The following is a 22,576-nucleotide window of genomic DNA, read 5'->3' as shown; positions in this document are numbered from 1 at the left end:
TTCAGCTGGAAGAAAATCAGAAATCAACCCTTCGAGCCATTAAATGAGCATCCGTTCCCGTCATTTTGTCCCATCTTGCCATTCTCGTGTCAGCATTGTAACGCTGTCACGATCAAATCTTTTTAGAAATATCCATCCATCTTCTTTGCCGCATATCCCCACAAGGGTCGCAGAGAGCCCTGAAACCTATCCCAGCTGTATACGAGCAGGAGGCGGAGTACACCCTGACCTGGTTGCCGGCCAATCGCAGGGCACATAAAGACAAACAGCCGCACTCACAATCACACCTAGGGGCAATTTACAGTGTCCAATTAATGTTGCATGTTTTTGGAATGTGGGAGGAAACAGGAGCGCCCGGAGAAAACCCACGCAGGCACGGGAAAGCATGCAAACTTCACACAGGCGGGGCTGGGATTGAACCCGGGTCCTCAGAACTGTGAGGCCAACGCTTTACCAGGTGATTCACAGTGCCCCCAACTTTTTAGAATTAATTATATTTTTTGCTGATCAAATAATCACCAAATAATTGCCTCGTCACTATTTTAAAAAAAAATCTAAAATATTTTAAATTTACAACTACGAGCATGCTTTTTTTATTGTAATTTATGAAGGTTTATGGATGGACTTTAATCCTTAAACTCCATCTGTTGGTAGTGAGTGTATGGTATAAATATGCTGTAAAGAATTTGAGAGTTTAAAATACTAAATTGTATTTTAGTGGTGCCAGAGCCTTGAGGCAAAAAATTTATGCCGCTCATTTTTCATTTTTTTAAGTCGACTTAGCAGAGTTATTCACCCTCCCCCCCTCCCACACCCCCACCTCTATGGCATTGAGTTGCAAAATCACGCAAAGGGGGTAAATCAATCGGGTTTTTTATTCTTGATGAGAAAAGCTTGTCAACGGCCTATCCAAAGAGTTGTACGGGACTCAAGAGCAAGGAAACATCTCCCTCAAATATGTCCGTCTGCGGTCGAAGGCCGAATCCCCGCGATGGCGACTGACTTTTTGTTTGTCTTCTACCGGCTGATTCCTGTCGATTTGATTCGATTTGAATCGTTCCCCTCTGTCAGAAGGCTTTCTAAGGCCAACGTCCTGCCCGTCAGCAGCATCGGGAGCGGCTCGAAGGACTTCAGGAATGAGCCGCGGATCTGGCCAAGGAAAACAGATATCTTCCTGCGTGCACGTATCGCGTTACTCTTCCACACTCCGTGTAACGTCAAGAAGTCGCCTCGCTAAAGTGCAACGCGCCAGGAAAAATACAGCCGAGTCACCTAATTCACGAACATGAAACATTTCTGGCCAACATTTGGTAAAGTCATCAGATCGTAAAGGGGGTGGGGTGGGTTTTATGAGCCCGCTAAACAAGAACCGTTCATCCCCGGGTTACACTCCTCATCGTGTCTGGCGTGCTGACTTTGATTTTTTTTAATGAACAGCTCAATATCTAATTCATTAAAGTGGCTGTTTCATTTGATGCCTTTTCCTGACTCTGGCCGAAGCGAGGGAGCGAGGCAAGTGGGGGGGGGGGTAATGTTGATGGAGATCCGCCTGAACACGCTCAGCGCGTCCCGCCGAGGGACGAGGGGACGCCGGTCGATCGCGGCTCTCCCCCCTCCGCAGGGTCGGAAGGAGTTTTAGTCGCTTTGACTGCTGAAGGACGGCGGCGGTAATTGGCCTCGCGCACGCTCGCTTAACAATCGGTGTGGGACGTGCTACCGCGTAGCTTCTCCCCGCGTCGATCTGGCAGTGAAAAAGGCTTTAGTGCCGTTTTAAAAAAAAAGAGTGGCCCTCAGCTCAGCTTTGACCGCCTTCTACTACCGAGCAATTAGCGCATTTCTCATCTGGTGAATCCCCCCTTTTGTTCTGGACGGATGCTGAATAGCTCTTCAAATTTCCATCCATTTATTTTTCAATTGCACTTTTCCTCCTGTGGCTGCAGGCCTTCCCGGCTAATTCTGTGTTATTTTTATTAATAATATGCCGCAATCTTTTCTCGCCTGAAGTGGTTTGCTAAGAATGCGATTGAAGGGCGTGGGTGGGGGAGGGTGGTGTTAAGGGATGGGTCGTCGGTGCCCTGGACAGTGTTGTTGATACACAGAGGGCAGCGCCAAAAGTCCGAAAGTATTGATTTCTCGGCTTGTCGAGAAGAAGGGAACTGTCATGCGGAGAGAGCCGACCTTGCCCCCCTCCCGCCCCGAGCACTGCCAGAAGTGAGGAGAGGCGCAGTAACAAACAACTGGCTACCAGGTCTCCAATGGGGGTGGGGGGCGGAGGGGGGTAGGAAGGAGGTGAGTTTGAGAGGAAGAAAGACTGAGGAAGTGAGCGAGAGAAGAGCTAACAGTCGAAGCCAAGGCCGGTTCCCCAGAGTTGTCAGTGGGCAGCCGAGTGTCTGGTTATGGTGCCGTTTGAAATGACAATGGCTTGACTTGTGTTTTCCTCCTGAGAGCGCACTCAGATCTATAAACCAGAGACGGAGGAGGGGGTATGATAGGCGAGGGAGGCAGCAGGTGGCGATGGAGGAGCGAAAGCGAGGAGAGCGACTCGTTTGCTCGCTATCTAAGCCTTTGAGGCCTAGAGAGAGGAAGGAAGCAAGGCCAGAGTTGGGGCGGGTGGGGGGGGGGGGACTTTTCATGTCGAGGCTGTATCAGGATTTGACAACAAAAAGGCATCGCTGTCACCTGCAGCTACAGGCACGCCGAGACTCCTCTTCCTCCCCTCTCCCCCCCTCCCTTGCAGCTCAGTGAGGCCGGCTGAGGAAGCAGAGCCTACAAAGCGCTCAAGCCCGGTTGGATCAGGGTGACAGACACTTAAGAGACCTCGATGTAGTCGCCAGCCTCGGATCAGAGTCTTTTGCTAACAAGCTCAGCAACAACTTGGCTCTTTTGTAACACTGAAGCCGATCCAGAAGGGTCCCCCCCTCCCCCTCTGTCCGCAGTAAATGTATTCACACAGTCTCTCTTTTTTTTATGCGTTTGGATAAAGTCCTAATAGAATTAGCCGGCTTATTAGCGTCTGGCAGTGGAAGAAAGCCTGCATATAAGGAAGGAAAGACTCGTGGATTTAAAGCGCAGTGTTGGTTTTTTTTGTTTGTGTGTGGGGGTCTAATTTTACACCACACTGACATACATTAAGCTACGGGGCCCAAATATGGTAATGCATAATAATATGGGAGCTAAGGGGGGCTTTAAGTGGAGGTCTCGCCTTGATTGCGAAGCGGCTTCTTCGTGGACTGGTAAAGTACGGATAGTTGAAGCCACTTTGTCTGCACTTGAAGCCGAGATCCCGAGTCGCAAACCCAAAGCCCGGGAGCCAGATTTTTTTTGGGTGGCCCATTAAAAACAAATAATGTGCATCCAATTCACATTTCTTGGTTAAATCTGGACCAAAACTGCAAGATAAAACAGATACAGCAACAATATTTTCTTGAACTTTTGAAAATGATCGGAATAGTTGAACAAATTGTTTTCAAGTATTTGTAGTTCGCCGTCAATTTATTGCGTATATGGTCTCACAACGACCCTCCGAGGAAAACTTTAACTGCATTGTGGCCCGCAACAAAACCGACGAGACATTCTTGGCCTTGGAAGTCATGAAACAAGTCTGTTTTTGTCTTCACCAGACCCAATCCAATTGCTAACCAAATGTCTTTGCTATTTTTGGAGTTTTTTTTTTTTTTTTTTTTATCCTCATGGCTATATATCGCAACATAAAATTTATATTTTAGAATAGTTAGTTAATAGAATAGTTGTTTCCACCACTGGTATTCACGATAACACCACATCCAAAATTAAAAACTTTGAAAGCACGATTGCAAATTGTGACACTTGCTCGTCTATGGAATTTACCATCCAAAGGCTGTTGGAAAAGCCCTCATACTGTCTCCTCTCTGCTTATTTTGTTGGAAACTTCAAGGATTAGCGACAGTAATGTAACGTGCAATGATGTCCCTTCGAAAACTTCAGTACGCCTCAAAAATCCCGTCGGACAACCGGCAGCAAAGAAAACGACCAAGCCTCCAAAGTCTCAGCGGACGCGTAATGGCTCCGGAAAGCGATTAAGTGCTAACTGAGATGATGACATGCGACGCTAAAAGGAGCTCCGACACCCCTCTCGCGCCAGTCTCGTTGGGGGTATCCAGAGGGTGTCGGGGGAGGGGCCGTCTGACACATGGATCGACGCGGCAACAGGTGACCAAAGTCAATTAGGCCATTCCAGAACAGTTGTGACATTACCCTTTTTTCACAACAACATTGGTAAACATCTTTTTTTTTTTTTTTTTTTAAATTGCGCACCTCAGCACTGTCTAAACCTGTGAAGGGTACCAACACAGTCAGTCGATACCACACCAAATTACCGGTACCGACAGCTGTGGTATCGTAACCAAATGGTGGTCCACCTTGACATATTGAGATCTGGTTCACGTTTGGTTCACTCTTTCAAATAGCAATCCCACAAAATTGCCACATCAGAACTGCGACAGTAGAGCATGCAAAATTACTAATCGACACCCTCACAAATGGTTTATAATTATTTAAAACGCATAACTCCAAAACACTATAATATTTCTAACGGGAATTGATTTAAAGGGAAAAATAAGCACATGCAAATGTGGAGAAAATTCTCCCTATTTTCCACTAACAACACAGGCTAAACTGTCAAAAGGGAACAATGTTTGTCTCTCAGTCGAGATGCCTCACTTCAACGAGACTTCCTTGTCACCAATGACTACGTTCCTGGTTGGCAGAATTTTGGCTCCATCTATTGGCATCTTAAAAATGCGTCCCAAAAATCGTGCGTTTTCAGCGTATAGCGAAGGAAAGGTTCCGTGGAAAAGTACAAAAACACTGGTAGCGTGTCTTCTTGTGACAATTGTGTAAATCGAGGACCCCGTGGAGACGGAACAGGAATATGGGGAAAAGGGCCTCAAAAAATTGCTGAGGAATAAAATTGGGACGGAAAGCAAACGGGATTATGACTGGCAGCCCATTCATTCACCGAATATGTTTTACACTTCGCCGCACAAATATGACGTCACACCGATGACATCAGCAAGGCGAGTCGACTACGAGAAAATCTCAGATTTCATTCTCCGGGTTTCCTTCTCCGAATGCTGACTGGCGGAAACACGATCGTGCAAGCAAACAAGACAAAAGCGTCATTTTTTTCATTTGCAAAAAAAAAAGGGTATTTCTTGTATCCATTCCGTGTATTCCCCACTGGCCCCGACAAGTTGGAAATGCCTGCTTTAAGTGCTTCTCCGACATTAGCTGAGTGTAGTCACACAATTTGGCCTGGGGACAAATGCTAGAAAGGCCCTATAAATATGGATGCACCCCCTCCCCCCTACCTCCCCTCCATCTCCTCTTCTTTTTCAACGCTGCTGTCCCCCGTGCATGTCTGTGTGGCGCCATTTGCTCTGTCAAAACATGTCGCCACTGTTTGTTTACTCACGCTGACAAGAGAGACACTCGCCACTGCTAACAAGTGCCGAACAGGCCGCCTGGAGTCTGGTAAATAATGCAGTCGCAGAAATCTGTGAACTAGATAAGAACTAGCTAACAGTGAATTAATGTAGCTTTTTGTTTATAAGACTAATAACTAATTCTTGACAGAGTCTTTTTTTTTGTGTATTCGTGTATTTCGATTTAATGGAATTGCTATCAAATATAACGAACAACTGCAAATGATTCTCAACCAGGATGTACCACCCTATCACCCTCTTATGAGGACAACCGCTACAAAAAAATGCATGGCTATCAATTATTAATATAGTGCATATCAAATTTAAAATAATATATTCAAAACTTATTAAAAACTAACCTTGTAAAACACATTTTAATTCCCTATACTAATAGTTTAAACCATGAATGACTCACAAACTACAATCTTCATATTCATTTTCCAAGCCGCATATCCTCACAAAGGTTGCGAGGAGTGGAGGAGCCAATCCCAGCTGGCATCAAGCATGAGGCGGGGCAGACCCTGCACTGGTTGCCAGCCAATCGGAGGGCACCTTGTGACATAAGGGACGCACTCACAATCACACCTAGGGGCAATTTAGCATGTCCGATTAATGTTGCATGTTTTTGGGATGTGGGAAGAAACCGGAGAGCCTGGAGAAAACCCACGCAGGCACGGGTAGAATAGGCCAACTCGACACAGGCGAGGCCGGGATTAGAACCCCAATCCTCAGAACTGTGAGGCCAACGCTCTAACCATATTGCAAAAATGAGTGAAAGAATTTGTGTTGTACTTCGAGAGCATCCTTTCATAATAAATGTTCTCTATAAAATCCCCAACATGTGCATATCCAGTAAGTCAACCTCGCTTGCATTTAACAGGCCGGCGAACGTGTTAGCACGCATTAGCGTCTGGTTGTCACCCGCCGCCGCGCTACAAAGCCCATGGCGGCGCGTAAAACGACAGCATCCGTACCTTTGCCCCCGCTGGCGCCCTGGCAGCCCGGCGGGCGCCCCGTGGCTGCACTGATGCCAGCCCTTGCACACAACGTCAGGGAGGGGCCCCCGCTGGGAGGAAATGGGCCATTAGCGCAGTCCTTGCCCCGGTGTTTTACTCCACTTCAGTACACATCACACAGGGCCACATCTCTCTCTCTCTCTCGCTCTCTCTCGTTCACTCACTCTCACCCGCTAACACATGCTAATTAGCTCGGCGACAGGGCAGGCATCTTCCTGCCTTGGGAGCATATGCGCAGCTGTCTTGCGAGGTCCTGGCCTGGGAGCGACGCTGCCGCTGCTGCTTCATTAGCTTTTCTTTCATGCCCATCAAATTAGCGGAGCCGGAGAGGCGACCCCAGTGATTCTTTGGAGTAGATGTTCAAAGACAGAAATGGTGTCTAACACATGCATTAAATAAGAACATCCCTTCTACTTTCAATCACCCGCCTTTCCGTCTTCCCCACGCGAGCGACCGCAGCCTTAATGAAGATGATCGCCATAACTGCGCAATAATAATGCGGCTGTCTGGAAAACTAATCTTCTCTCTTTCGCTTAACGACCTGTGAAACAAAGCCATAAAACATGGCGGCGCGTATTTGTTTTGGACGGTAAGACGGGCCGTGTTGATTGGAGCAGAACAATGGCGAGGTGTTGCTTGTTATCATGGTCGAGGAAGTCGACGCCACATTTAGTTTAACGGTGGGACAACCTGGTACGCTACGGAATGATTAACCTACAGCAGGATTTGTTTTAGTTGAGAAAAGTATTAGTTCAGCTTGCCGTTGTACGATGGTTTATGCGTTGGAACAGTTAACTATGATCTGGATTTGTTTTTTTGGGGGGGCAACAGCGTTTGGTTAAGGTGTGTGGCTAGCTCTGGCGTTCTGATACTGTAACTGTGGCAATTTTGGTACTCCTTGCAAGTTCTGGAACCCCCCCCCCCCCAAAAAAAAAAAAAAAAAAAACTGTGCTAAAACTAACTGTCCTATGACAAAACATTCCTTATGTCACGTTTGAAACTGTTTGTTTTGAACCATTCGTTTCATTCTTCAAGCGGCCAAACATTTTCAACATGTTTGAGTTTGCGGACAAAGTTTCTCTAAACAACACATTTCCAAGCCACTTATCCTCACAACGTGCTGGAGCCTATCCCAGCTAGGAGAAAATGTGCCTTCCTGTCTTCTTCGCATTCCAACACGCAAAAGCAGCGTATCTAGTTCCGCCCTTGAGGTACCAGATCACAGTGGTTGGTACCCTTCTGTTTGACCCAGACCCTCATTAAGTTCCACTCGATGTGCATTTTTTACTGCAAAATTTGGATGAAAAAGTCGATGACTCTTGAATCTGTAAGACTTCTGCTCGCAGACGTTGTCCCTAACCTGAAATCCCCCCCGCCCTCGACCCTCAAGTATCACTCAAAGAAACTCGAAACCGAGCGACTGTTTTCCTAAGGAGCTTGTTATTCCTATAGTTGCTCTACAGGAAGATTGAGTGACTGCTTTTAATTAGCCAAGTACAGATGGGGAGAAGTGGGGAAAATAATATTATGCTGTAATGGGATTAGAAAGGAAAAGCGAAGCGGAGTACCGTGCAGACCTCCACCAAGGCCTGACAATCCAAATTTGGGTTGGTGCCAAAATTGTACGCTTAAAAAGCCTGCAAATGTCTCAGGATTCATACATTATTATCCTCTTTTAAACACAAAAAGTTGCATCAGAATCGTTTAAGAAGAACGCCTCATTTTTTTATGCAGACCACAGTGAAAGCGGAATATTGCCCCGGTGGCACCTTAAGCAGCGATCAGGTAATCAGATGAAGTCAGCAAACAATTTGGTATGACGTTTAAAATAGTATTTCTCAGAACGCAACCGTTGCTTTCGACACAACAGTGGTGGAAGGAATCCGAAATTTCACAGCAATGTCCTGCTACTCCAGAATTTACACAGCAGTCGTTCTGGTTTTCTTGTTACCCTGAAAGGCGGAATGTACCCGACTATTCTAGCTTGAACCGGCTATGCAAAAGAGAAGGTGTAGTTTGGTGGCATTGGTAGTTCTCCAATAGCGGTTTAAAAACCGGATACAGAACCTGCATCCTGCTGATAATAAAAGCTGTGAAAACCTCACAAAATGCACCATTTGGCACCTCTTACGCAGCTGAAAGGAGAGAAAATGGAAACTTCAGATCACCCGCGGGTCACAACGACGAATATAAGACGCTACACAGAAAGGCCAGAGCCAAGATTCAACCCCGAATCTCCGAACCCGTGAGGCGAACGGGCTCACGGCCCGGCGTTCTGCGAATTAAAAACGGCCGTAATGGTCTCTCTTATCACGCTCGCCAGATCGTGAGTATCGAAACACGCGACACTTTGTAGGATGAAGTGGGAGATCAGTGTCAGGTGGATTACACAGGATGATGAGGTGATGCTTGTCCCAGAACCACCCCCCCCCCCGACCTTCCCTACCCTCCCGCCCAAATCTCTTCCCCCTCCGCACCTTTTTGCTGGCGAGCCCGATGTCCTGATTAAAAATTTCAGCTCGGCTGCCTTTCTAATTAATTAGCGAGGCCACTCAGAGGAGCGGCGGACCAATTAGTCTGCGGCGAGACCGATGATGCCTATCGCTGGAGCATCACTGCGCAAGCTGTCGCTCGCCGCCCCGTGGCAGGGCCGAGACCCTCGGGGAGGGGGGCGGGGGGAGCGCCCCGCCTACATGCACGCTACACGCAAGAAGGTAGATAGTTTCAGCCTGTGGTGATTGACACCGTTAGAGAGTTTATTTCTGCGGTCCACTTTTGGGCGGTTGCGGCTCGGTCGGTGGAGCGGGTAAAAGCCCAGCTCAAACTGTTTGCTGTTTAAGTGTCTTTGGGCAAGACACTGAACCCTAAATTGCCCCTTGGCAGTTGGTACTCGATTGCCTTAGCGAGTTAAACAAAGGAAATTGGGGTCGCAGTCACACCTATGGACAATTTGTAATAAAAATCAAATAATATAAAATTAAGGAAATGAAGGCGGCACGGTGGATCAGCTGGTTACGCCTTGGACTCAAAGTTCTGAGGACAATCAATTCAATCAAAAGTTCAATCCCGGCCCTGCCTGTGTGGAGTTTGCATGTTCTCTTTTCTGAGTTAATGCTTATATTCATTTTTTTAAATATTGTATTTCTATGTAGACTGTCAAGTAGAACGTATCCGAGATGGTTGCGTTCACGCAGACGGAACACAATGAAACAATCCGCGTTGCTCCACTGGCCACAACCGTTGGCAAATATTTAATGATGCTTAAAACTCTTAAGTAGCAAAATAAAGACAATATTTAAATGGTCCATGCTCTCGCTGTAGTTAAGATGTACAGCGGGTTGCTTTTTTTTAACTCTTTAATTATCTGTGTGTAGCAGTAGCAGATGCATTTGTGTATACATCAAAAATTGTCATGAATGTGAATTAGCTTATTCACATGGGCAGATATCTGATATGTATCAGATTTTTTTAAAATCCCCATTTGTCAAAAGCCTTGTTATGATTTGAAGAATGCTCACATCTTTTTTTTTTTTTTACTTTTAACGCTGGCAAGTTGCATATCCTAATTGTGCCAATTGACAGAAGACAAAAAAAAAAAAAACAGAATTTTATTGCTGTACTTGAACCGTGCTGTGGATACTTTCTTTGTGGGGTCTGTGACGAAGTCTGGTGGTCTGCACTCTTTGCTGACTTACAATAAGCGAGAAGTCTAATTTCCTCTTCAAGGGCTCATCATCATCTTGTACATGTCGATGTTTTAGTCATGTTTGATTTAAAAAAAGAAGGCGCTGATGCTGCTTTTTTCGAGGACTTAAAAAAAAAAAACAATAGCAAAAGGGAAAAGGCAACATGCCCCCCCACCCATCCCAACCCCCCAATGTGAAAGACGTGCAAACACGAGCTGGCACGCAAATAATTACAAAAAGGCATGTTTGAGCATTAAAAATGAGCTCGCACTGCAAAAACACACACAACACACACGAGAGTCACTTTCGATGCCGTAGTGGCTGATTAGCGCGAGAAGCCGGGTCTAAATATTCGAGGACCAAAAGGAGGACGTCAAAGCTTTGCGTTAGCGTCTCGTTCATTAGACGCAAGTGCAGTGGACGCGCGCGCAAGTGCGCCAGCAAAGCCACGAGGCGGCTCGCAAACAGATGTACTTATTAGATCGACGTGTCTGACATTTTGTCGACATAATTAATTAATTTAGCCTTTCTATTGGGAAGGTCCAAAGAGCCCAATTAGCATGCCTAAAATCGCCGCATCGTGTTAAAAAAAACTCACCCCCCTCCCTTTTAAATACAGAGGGAATATTCAAATAGCTCATCTTCATTATTCACAGGCGTAAGCAAAAGTCACGTGCAGAGAGACGAGATGGGAGTCGCACTCGCGGGACCGCAAGGGAAGATGATAATCAATCTTTTATTTCTGCAAATAAACACATGAACGGGCTCGCTTCGTGCCGGCGTCCGTACAAAGTCGTTTCTCTCTCTTCTTTACGAGACTTTTTTTTGTTACAACTGCTCTTCGTTTATTTAGTGACAAAATGTGACGACGGGCGATCACTTTGAGAGAGTAATCGTTATACAGGGAGTCCTCGGTTTTGACCTAAGACGTTTTAGCTTTACAACGCCTGTCCCCCGTCCGCCATTTTGTCTGGCTTATGCTTGTCCGTGTTTGTGCGCCGGGAGTATCTTCGCATTTTTCGCCCTCATTTTTAGACATTATAGACAGATCATAGAAAGATTGGAGAAAGGAGAGACGCCAACACCACCAAGGCTTCAGTCAGTCGACCGTGGTGACAATTATTAAAGACAAAGCTTGTATTTTAGCGCATGTGATGAAGGGTTCCGCTCCTATGTCGAATCCAATGATCACAAAACAGGGTTCTTTGATACTTGTCGAGATGGAGAGGACTGAGGACCAGGTTCCTTGGCAATAAACTAAGCACCGCCTCCCCTTCTTCCTCTTCTCCATCCACCTCTCAGCAGTAATGCTAAGTACATCATCTTGTTTATTTCAATGTATTTGTTTTTATGCAAAGTATTTTGATGTAAATTCGGACTTTAATGGTGGAATCGGATTTCAGTCGAAATTCGAGTTAAGTCGCTACCATAGGAACAGATGTCAGTCGTAGATCGAGGACTATCCATTCGTGGGCAGCGTCCCATTTTTGGGACATCATGGTTTTCACGCATTATATCCTTCAGTATATCAAAATATTGAAGTGTTTTAATCTGAAGCCAGAATTTGGTATCAGGAGAGGATAACTCATTGGTCAAAGTTAGCACGGAGTTATTTCCCTTTCCTTCCTGACCCAACATGGCTGCTTCAAGTACACGTGGAGCGTTTTCCAAGAGAAGAAAGTGACCTTTCTCGGTATCCAACCAAGTCTGTCTTCAAAATGCTAATCCATCAGTATTATTAATGCGTAAGTGTCGTTCTAGAATAAGAATTCATTAATAGACATATCTCTAGTATGTACCACTTCACAGAACTGATAACATACCCGTCCTAGTTTTGGGACGCTGCCCGCGAGAGGGTACATCTTTTTTGCCCTTTGTTTTATGCGTTAAACGAAAAAGAAGTGTTATTTCCTGGATTGTGGCCTGTTAGGAGACTTTTATCTCAATCAGGCAAAAAATTGCCACCCTGCCCATTCATGGGTTAAAAGAATTCCTGTCATTATTTTGTGCTTTTTAGGTGGCATATTGCTTGAGAGTGAATTCGCAACTGACACGATTAATCAGCAATCAACGTTAATCAACGATAAATTGATCAATGGTGATGCCCATTCCGAGTCGTGACCCATGATCCACTAATTTGAAAAGTAAAGATAAAAATTGTTTTGTTTCTTTACTGCGAAGCAAGCAAAACAATTCACTTTTAGTGCAAAATTACACAAACATTAAAAATAATCTTTCATCCAAATCTACTATAAGGAGTTTACCACCTTTGTTTTTTTTTTTTTTTTACCTTTTCAAAAAAACATTCCACTTGCCAACAATATTTTTGTGGTCTATTCACACCGAGCTAACGTCCAGATTTGGAAGAAGAAAAAAAAAACACTTTCGGTATTATGATTTGACAGCAGTTTTCGGCTCCAGGACTTCCGTGACCCTTGTAGGGATAAGCGGCTTAGCTAAAAGTACTTAATATTACTCACTGCTTTGATGAAGGAAACAAAACCAAGCAGACTTTAAAAATCAGGTATATGCAGCACTTCAGACGGAATCCGAGCGACAATATAAAAGGTCAGGCAGGGGGAGTGAGAATTTTATAGTTTATTTGATTCCATTTCTCTCTTTTTTTTTATGGAGCGCCATTGTGGTTCTGTGTTTTCTATTTTCACAGTTCATTCAGGTATTTGTTTTCAGGCGAACTCGGGGGGCCCCACTACTGCAAGGCCCCCGCTCTTTGGCCCGACTCTCCCACTCGTCTAGCTATAACAAAGTCAATATTACAAAGAGGTAACACATGTCGAGGTATGCTCCGGGCCCGCCGCGCCGCTGTGATCCAAGCGTCGGGACACGCACGCCCGCACGCACGCACTCGCGAGCGCTCACCGACCAACACGCCGTAAAAGAATGCGTACCTCCGTGAAGAAAAGTGTACCGTTTTGCGTGATTTTTGTGGTTAAGAATGTTATTTTGGCTTTGACACATGTGAGCTTGTGTGTGTGTGTGTGTGTGTGTGTGTGTCACGTGTGAGTGCAAAGTAGTTGTTGGTACATTTGGAGTGTGTCCCTGTGTGTGTGTGTGTGTGTGTGTGTGAGAGAGAGAGAGAGAGAGAGTGAGGGTCAGTTTGTTTTGTTTTTCCCCTTACTTCAGCACATCTGAGAGAGCTTTTCTGGAACTCCTGAGCCCTGTCTAAACAAAGATGGCCCAAAGTGAGGCGTGGAAGGGGGAGGGTGGGAAGTGGGCGTCGAACTGTAACTCTGCCGTGTTTGTGTGACTCGGTGTGCGTGTGTGTTGTGATTCTGCGAGCAACCTGGGACCTGAAGGACCTTGCACAAAAAAAAAAAAAAAAAAACAACTGAAGAAGAGGGTGGGGGAGGGGGGAGGGGTTAGGAAACCGAGCCCCTGAGAAAAGCAGCTGGAAACACGGAGACTTGCGGTCTTTTCTTTTTGCCAACTCCTCTCATCCTTTCATACCACCTCCTCGCTCGTCCTCTTCCTCCTATCCTCCCCTGGCCCAGCTGCACTCACATGTGTCCCCCCTCCCCAACCCGCCCTCCACCCTCCCTCCATCTTCCTCCCACCCGAAGTCAATGCCACTGCCAAGGCGAGGCAAAGCATCGCAGCTGCGAACACTTTACGGGGCCGTTTTCGCGCCGGGCCCGCGCAAAGGCACGAGATTCATTAGGCCGACGTTTGCGTCGGGATGCGGCGAAATGTTAACGCGGGGTTGGCGGGCGCAGGAATGAGAGTGGGGAAAGTAGAAAAAAAAGGGGGTGGGAGGAGAGGAAGAGGGGGATGACTCTCATGATCTGCTGTTTGTCACAATTTGTCATTGTTAACGACTGCGAGCATGTCGAATTTAGTTGATAGCTTTATAATGAAGAACACCCCCCCTCCCCCCTGGAAAAAAAAAATAGAATAGCACTTGCTGAGCTGTTAACAGAAGTTTCAAGAAATAATACATTTCTACATTCAGAATTGTGCGGCAGTCAACGGACCAGCGTCGTAGCGAATCGGACAAGAAAAACAGCGAGCGAAGTCCTGGTGAAACACAACATCTTGTCGTGTCATCACAACACAAATCAAGTCGACATAAACAACAAGATTCAATCGCACAAATTAATAACGCGAACTCCACCGAGGAGAATGGGGCCGAAGCGTTTCCGATTCTTGGCAACGCGCCCATCGTGATCAAATGCAAAAACAAATACATTCCTCTTAGAAACATTAGCTAACAGTTTGTCAGCTTGCAAGAAACTTTCTCGTTTGTAATAGTGTTATAACACAATATTAGACAGATGGGACTCCACAATTTGAATTCATAGAGGGAATATTTTTTGAGTGACTTAGCACTAAATATTGAAAAGTCTAGTAAGTAAGTTTCTAAAATACAATCATATTGTATAGTCGTATACAGGTACATAGAGTGGTAAAAAAGAAAGGTATACGTATACATTTTGATATGATATTTGATGTCTTATGTTACACATTTATGTACATTAGGCTAATGTGCGCCACCAATCTGAACTCTGACCTCCTCGGGGTGGAGGGGGGGCGTTACATGTTACGATCGTTAGCGTAACATATTTGTTACTACTGCATCAGTACATGCACAAAGATGATTATTAATGATGACTTTCTGAAAAACAATACAAGTACAAACATTAAAAATACAAACCTAGCAAAATAGAAATACATAATTCCTAATATTTTGAGCATACAGAAAGCAGCAAATTAGTGGTGCGCATTGTACATTGGTAGAAGGGTTTTCCTGATTGGTTTGGGTCAACTTTGGGGGTGCGTATTATACTTCAGGACGCATTATACTCGAGAAATTACAGTACCTTTGCGCCGGTAAAACAGGTATAAACACACAAAACTGCCAGTGTGGACTTCTGGAAAAAAAACCGTCACTTCCTGCTTCTTCTCCAAAACAAATGCCTCAAGAGGATTTTCATGGCGGAAGATATAAAAATCCATATATGACAACATCATGACGTGTAGTGAAAAAATGGATGGTAGCTTATAAAAAGGTTATATTGCTGCACACACTGCTTGTGTAGGCAGGTTGTTATACACGATGTTGTACACATCCACGGTGTCACATCGAAATGATGTAAGATTTGAGCATCGTACGGGCAGGACTCAATTGGTTGTGTGTTTTTGGCGCGCAATCTTGATAACTAAGAAGCGACAAATCAACACTTATACCTCGTTTATTGTCTTTTTGTGACAGTAACATGCAATACATAAGCTTAGGTTGTGTTTTTATTCACGTCTGTCGACTAATGATTGACGTGTCGAAGTTTAGGGCAGTACATTGGGAAAGTTGAAAAGTTTTCGTCTTGATACTGTCGAGCGACCATAATCAAATGTGCAGAATTTCTCAACGCAAAAATAAAAATGCAGGGAGTCTGAAAGGATCTTGAAGGGTCCCAGATGTCTTGATCTGCCTCTAGTCTGCTCCCTGTGACTCGCCGCCACTTCGTCTCTTCTATCTCGTGAACTTTGTAAGGCTGATAAAGACGAAAAACACCCCGATGAACTTTTCTTTTGCCGCGCTGTCTCACTTGCACGCACAGCAGACGCTTGTGCTGCTTTGGGAGTGACACACTTCTGGTTTTGTCGCGGAGCAGGCCGTCATGTAGCCATTGGTCATGCCTCTTCCCCCCCTCCTGTCTTGTCTCGATCGCTTCCTTCGCGACTCTCACTTGTGGCTCGTCATCTGCCGGGCCGGGACGGCGGTAAACATGGAAGTGAAATGCTCGCCGCTCACCTGAACGCGTCTGCTTGCGATGCTGGCGGAGGTAAATGCTCTTAAAGATAATGGACTGGTTGCACTTTTAGTGATCAGGTTTTTTTTCTGTTGTTTTTTTTTTTTTTACATGAATATTGTGAAAGACATTCTGCTGCTTCAAGATGCTGAACTCTGACTAGAAAAGAAGAATTTGCGCATGTGTGTTTGCGCTAACGCGAATGTGGGAGGCTTTGCGCATGTGTAGTCGCACCCTACAGGCGACTGTGACGAGTGCGATGACTAAAACGTCAGGCTGGCGGAGTCTGAGCAATGGTGGCCTCCTGTCGTTGTCACACTATTTGTGTGACTGAGTGTGTGTGCGTAGTCCAAACCCCCCCCCCCCCCAAAAAAAAAAAACCTCTCTGACTCACACTTTCTTCAGTTGCCCCCCGCCACAGTCTCAGACTATTGCCACAACTTCATCAGTTTATTCACGCCACGTGCTACTCGTGGTGCATTCGTGAAAACTGGGAATTTTGAGACATCCCAGTCGGAGATTGCTAAAAGTGTTCCGGTGAAATCCAAACAGCCAATCTGGCTGAAGACTGATAATATAGTTTTGTTGGCTAATAGATGCATTCACTGGTACCGGTAATACATATACAGTCCAATTAAATATAGAGGGGATCTTTGGTTTATGGGTCTATACCGACGGCATAACCTGAATTTGCCAGAATGTGCCGTAGATCAGGGGTGTCAAACTCATTTTTGCAGAGGGCCACATTGTAGTTGTGGTTTCCCTCTGAAATTTTGATCGCCTCATTATCTTTACACTGATTTGGAATCAGAAATCAAGGTAAATGGGTTTTGCGACTATTGTTCATGCTTGGTAACACAAAAATACTTGCAATACCTCGGAGTTGTCATTTATGAAGTGGCAATTTGACATTTTAACAAAAATCCTGGAAGTTGACACACACGATTTGCCTCTGCGGACCACATAAAACCATATGGCGGGCCGGATCTGGCCCCCAAACCTTGAGTTTGACACCTGTGTCGTAGATTATCATTAGACTACATTAATGCAGTACTACAGCAATAATTACAGTAAATGTGTATGAAAAACACTAAGGCCATATATCAATTGTAAAAAAAAAAAAAAAAAAAAGCATATATGGAAGTCTAAGAACTTGGAACTGTACTTCTTGTGCCAAAGCCCTGTTTTTAAAAAAGTATTGGAACCATCTTTTGGCATCGTGGTGCAAGTGAACATACAATGTTGAAGTGATGTGAGGAGCTTCATTTAGATAAGTCATGGCCACATCTGATAGAAAAGTAATGCTTGTGTTAGGGAGGCAGCAATTACTTGTAAACTTTTACTGTTCGTGGCAGTGCTGTCTCGCTACCCCTTGTAAAAGTCTTTTCTCTAGTTAGACTAGGAAAATCGAGTTTTCCAGTTTCCTAAAATGCACCAAAGCTTAAAGAAGAATTGTTATAAGTGGGAAATTCTGCTATTTCATGACTACATCCTGCTGCATTCTTCCACCTGGGTGCAACTTGTGCCTCTGCTTGAGTCCCTCCTCCCTCCCGAGTGTACCGGTCGGGTTCTCTGTCGTGCAACCGTCGGCTGCGCTACCTGTCACTCATCGCATCAAACACAACACAACTCAACCCAACTACATGCACCTCATTGTTTGTCCAAAAATAGCGCAAACCTAAGGTTCCTTTTTAATTGGATAATGCATCATTTCACAGTACGCGGTTGCAGTATTTTCCCAACTCAAAGTTGACTTCAAGGATTTGCGAGGGTAAACATTGAACGGGTCTACCACTCACGGTTGTCAGCCAAAAGGGGTTTTCTGTGCGGATCAGGGAGGAAAAGTCACATCGAACACACCCTACATCGCAGGATAATCGTGAAGAATGATCCTTCAAAGACCCCCGACGATCAGGCCTTTTGCAGACTTCGTTCAGAAGAGAGGAAAAAAATCCTGAAATTAGCCCTGGTGATTGGTATGCGTGTAACCCGCTTCAGTTACAATTCAGATTTTCACATGTAATACGGCTAAATGTTAATATTATCCGTAGTGACACATGACTCATAGTTTGTCAGAGATCATTAGTTAAGAGTTTAGAGAGCAGAGCAGTTGCGTCCATGTATGGGCCTCGAAAGCAAAGGAAGGGCTGCACATGAATCCGCGAAGAGACATGCATCTCCCTGCCGATCCACCAGGGACTCACGGCCCATTTGGTTGCCATTAGCATAGCTCTGGCCCGCCGCGGCCCGTATCAGAGCCCAGAGCCACAGCTGCACAGAGGACAGGGACCTCTGCCTCGGCGAATGGCAGCCGCTGGGGCTGCAAAGCAGAACTGACAGCGGCGACAGGCATTTTTTGCACGGTCGGGATTGAATGGACAAGCGTAAGCTGTTTTTTTTTTTTTTTTTTTTTTTTTTGTGCTAGTCCACTGCTATCCTTTTCCTCCGGTAAACCATCACAGAGTTTCATCTGCATTTGTTTACTTCGCATGACGTTGCTATTTAAAAGTCAGCTCGCTAATCAAAGTGGAGCGTAGAACTCCACCAAGGACAAACAATCCCGATCCGGATCAGTCGAAATGACCGCATCGATCGATACAAGCGGGGCCAACAAAATATAAAATATGACGCCGGTTGACTTCTAAGTTGTTTTCGTTTCAAAACTGTTTTTCGCATGATGTGAAGTGAATGAATGCGTTCTAGGCTACAACTGTCACCGGTTGTAAAACTTTTTTTTTTTTTTACTGGATGGCATGCGAGATGTTAAAACTGTTAATTTTGTGGGTAACAAGTATCGAAACATTAGAAAATGAAACTAAATACTACAAAATGAAGGGAAACTACTTCAGATTCGCTGATACCCAAGAGACACAAAACTGATGAAAGCTGTTCTCTAAATGTTTGTAACACCATTCACCGTACAGTCAGTTTAGTATCCCCTTTCTTAACTGTCACACGTCTAAAGAGTTAGTTCACCACTTTGGAGTAACATTAAATTATCATTTTCAAGGCAGTTTATTGTCCAAGCAACATTTAAAGTATGAGTTTAAAATCCTTACCGATGATAAAAGCGTAAAGAGATGTATCAGAGATACTGAAAACGTAACAAAACTCATCATTTGAAGATGCTAGATACCTAAAATATCTTCAGTGGAAGCTGGTCATGAGCAACAATGCTTTTCATCTACATACTGTATATGCTATTTATGTTAGCATCTGCCGGTTTCACTCTTATGTACTTGATAGTCAAAAAATTATACTGCCCATATTTTATTGCACAAAAAGATGCTTTAGTCTTTGCCCCTCTCTTACATGATTGCCACCACTCTGTGGTGGCATCACAAAAGTCAAGGAAAAAGTAAAACGTACCAACAATTATCTTGAGCATAGGTTCCTTGTTCCTTGCTTCCTTGTATGTTATGACTGCGCTTGAGTACAAAGCCTTTCTTTCTGCGTCTTGTGTGATTTGTCACCTGGTTCCAATATGGACACTGTGCGGTCCTGACGTCTCAATCCGAGGCCAGGGCCCGTCTTTATGACATGCAACGCCGCCGCGCCTCTTTTCCCCGGCACACATTGGCCGCAGATTTCTGTCAGGAAATTGGCAGCGTTTTGGGCAGCTAAAGCTCACAGATGAGATAATATCTCGCGGGTGGGGGGGGGGGGTACGAGAGGACAAGATGCTGCCGGTGTTGCAGGACGAGCCCGAGGCCGACCGATTCCACGAGGCGCACACATGGTACGCACACGGGGTTTTCATTTACGAGCCGGCTTTGCTTAACTCGCCCGACAAGAATTGCGGTCTGTGGAAATGTGTTGAACACGGGTAAAGGGATTCGATTAAAGTGGGAAGGAACAATACGGGGCCATCTGTGTGGCTTTGCATTTTAGAGAGATGTTGGGAGGGGGGAAAAAAAAAAAAGCCAACTGGCGTGCATTTACGACATTAAAAACGACAGCGCGGTAGTGCAGCTGAACAGGATGCTATTAGTCAAAGATCACCACTGCTTCTGTGGTCTCATTGTGTCTTCGCTGACGTCTGATTCCTGCTCGGGCCCCGTTGCATGTGTCGCCGTTGGTCCGAGGCCACGGGGTCTGTTTACACGGCGTACCCCAGCCAAGAGTCCAGCCTGGAACCATCTTGTTCGAATGCTACAGCGCTTCCACCCATCTGTCGTGCTAACGTTCGTCACGGTGAGTCCAGGCCGTCGCATGAGTGTTTACAAGTGGGCCGGGACAGGCGCTGCCGGCCAAGCAAAACAGCCATGAAACATCAAGCCTCCAGCTAAACACTAGCCCGCAATGACACACACACACACTTGAGTCAGATAAGAGCTGAAAATGAGTCAAGTTGTTGACCGCGACGGCTAATCGGCAGCTGCGCGATGTGAGACCCCAAAACACTCACATTTTCTGCTGTGTTTCAATTTGCTTCGGTATGTCCAGACTCAAAGTTTGTCAGCCACTAAACAAGCAAGAGAACTGTACCGAAGGCACTCTGCCTTTATAATACAAGTCCCCAAAAATCACAAAACCAAACTCAACAGAACCACCCAATACGGTGAATGGTGCCCCAAACAAAGTTTGCCAAAGGAGGCCAAACGCTTTCCAAACTAAACTGTGACAGGTAGCACAACAAAAGGTAGCTGAAAATTCATACAATACGTGTTGAATATTTTAGGAACTGTTCCAACAATTTGCCAACCACAACTGAAACTAACTGTACTACTGCAACTCATAACTCAACCAAATTTGGGAAAAGTGTGTACAGAAAATGCTGAAACGGTGTTTCAAACCAAACTACAGCTGCCCCCCCCCCAAAACAAAGTTGTTCTTGAAAGTCAAACCGTACAGATGAAATCATTTTGAATACCTGATAACAGGTTATGGGTTAACAATTTCACTAAACCGGTACGACTGGGACCTGTACGGCAATGAACTGTTACTCAAAGGTCATATGCTACATATGGGATATTTTAGGAGTCTTTACAAAAGAAATGCTGAAAATTCTCACTGAACTGACCCCGACCAGAACTACTCAAAAATGGTTCTCTAACTAAAGAAGGTTGAAAAGTCAAACATCAAAGTTTGATATTTTGGGACACTTAAAAACAATGTGCAGAACTGAACATGAACCAAGCTGTGCTACTGTGACTGAAAACCAACAAGAGTATGAAATTTTTGTACGGTGTGGGCAAATATTTTATGATCCTTACAAAGAAACTGCAGAACCAAACCGAACCAACCGGCACTGACATGACTCGTAACGCCCAAAAAGTTTGCTGCAAAGTCGTGAAGTGTGGGTCTGTTATTTTGGCATTCTTTGCAATGGGAACAGAAAAACACTGAATTGAGCCATACAATTTGGCTGAAATTATTCTAAAAAGCCTCACACACAGACCCCCCCCCCTTTTTTTTTTTTTTTTCTCCGGTCCTGTCCTTTATCCCATGTTCGTCTGCTCGTTGCGAGCCAAAGAGGAAACCCTGGCGAGACGCTAACACAGTGACTAATACCGCGTTTCTGGCCTGGCCTCAGATAACACAACCTCCTCCCCTTCCCCAGCCTTCTGTGACAAATATGTGTGAGGGGAGTGGTGGGATCCGGGCCCGGTACTCGTCCCTGACCAGAGCCGGGCCAGGCTAGAATCCGGGCCAAGCGCGGAGCAGACCCACACGAGGGGGGTTGGAGGAGCCGTGTTTATTCTTTTGTCTCTCTTGTTTCGTCTGTTAAAGCAAACACAGATGTTTCTGATGGCTGCGTTGGACACATCTGCACGCTCGTTTCCTTATTAAGAGCCTTGTAATCAATTTGTATTCTTTCAACTTCTTCCTCTGTCATTCTTTACTAGTGAAGGCTTAAACATCACTTCCTGGCTCAAAGTCGAAGTCAATCTAAAAAACAAGAGCGACCCCCTCCCACCCTCACCCCAACTCCGATGCCTTAGTCTGTCTGCCCTTAGTGCCTTAATGCCGCAGTCTGCTTAATGGCCCAGATATGAAAGGTTGCTGCTAGCTGGCGTAATAAGTCTGTGATTAGAGGGGGGCCTTGTCACAGCGGCAGCCCCGCAGATAGTGCCACGCTCTAATTGCCGTATTAGACGCCCCTTAACTATCTTGTCAGCTGTCAGACGCTGCCTCGTAAACAGCGGAGGTGCGCTTGATATTTCCATTTGTTTGTTTGCATCTGCCGCCGCTACCGTTAGGCCGGGCGCACATGAAGCTAATTAGCGAAAGGCATCAATCTGCTAACTGGGGAGACCGGTGGGTTAAACCAGAATATTTCAGACAATGTCTTCACAGCGTAAGATGATTTACTGTAACACTTTGCAACTGAAATGATTGTATTAAAACAAAAATCACAATTGAAGAACAACAGGATAGTACATGGCCATAAGATACAAGTAAATAAATGAAATCAAAAGGCATGCTAGCAAATGCTAGCAAAAGAGCGCCACATAATGAGGCAGGATTAAAATTTCAAACTGAAGCATTCACGTTAAATCAGAAGATAAATGGACAAATAAATGACAGCGAAATCCACTGAATCCTGGCATAGCTAGCCAAAACGACATTCCCCACCAAAATTGCAAAAATGTGTAGGTTCGGAGTTAAACAACAATATGAAAGACTGCAGTACAGCCACT

General features: G+C 45.2%; 1 protein-coding gene and 1 long non-coding RNA gene across 8 annotated transcripts in view; one reads left to right on the top strand and one right to left on the bottom strand.

Annotated features, from left to right (window-relative positions):
* Window positions 1–22,576, bottom strand: part of LOC133506136 (uncharacterized) — a 304,856-nt gene that overhangs the window by 130,671 nt on the left and 151,609 nt on the right. The window lies entirely within an intron of this gene.
* The window catches only part of bnc2 (basonuclin zinc finger protein 2), a 206,261-nt gene that overhangs the window by 123,734 nt on the left and 59,951 nt on the right, over window positions 1–22,576 (top strand). The window contains exon 1 of one of the 7 annotated variants that reach the window (XM_061829954.1): window positions 15,886–15,965. The exons of 5 other annotated variants lie outside the window; for them this stretch is intronic. In XM_061829954.1, the coding sequence (XP_061685938.1) occupies window positions 15,954–15,965 (12 nt within the window). In that variant the 5' untranslated portion in view covers window positions 15,886–15,953. Of the gene's footprint in view, window positions 1–15,885; window positions 15,966–20,035; window positions 20,127–22,576 lie in introns of those variants that run through there. One more of the 7 variants, XM_061829953.1, reaches the window with a different exon arrangement.

This window comes from Syngnathoides biaculeatus, chromosome 9, assembly GCF_019802595.1.
Source record: "Syngnathoides biaculeatus isolate LvHL_M chromosome 9, ASM1980259v1, whole genome shotgun sequence".
Classification (NCBI taxonomy): domain Eukaryota; kingdom Metazoa; phylum Chordata; class Actinopteri; order Syngnathiformes; family Syngnathidae; genus Syngnathoides; species Syngnathoides biaculeatus.
Note: the sequence above shows the minus strand (reverse complement) of the source record. Positions and strands in the feature narration are given on the sequence as shown.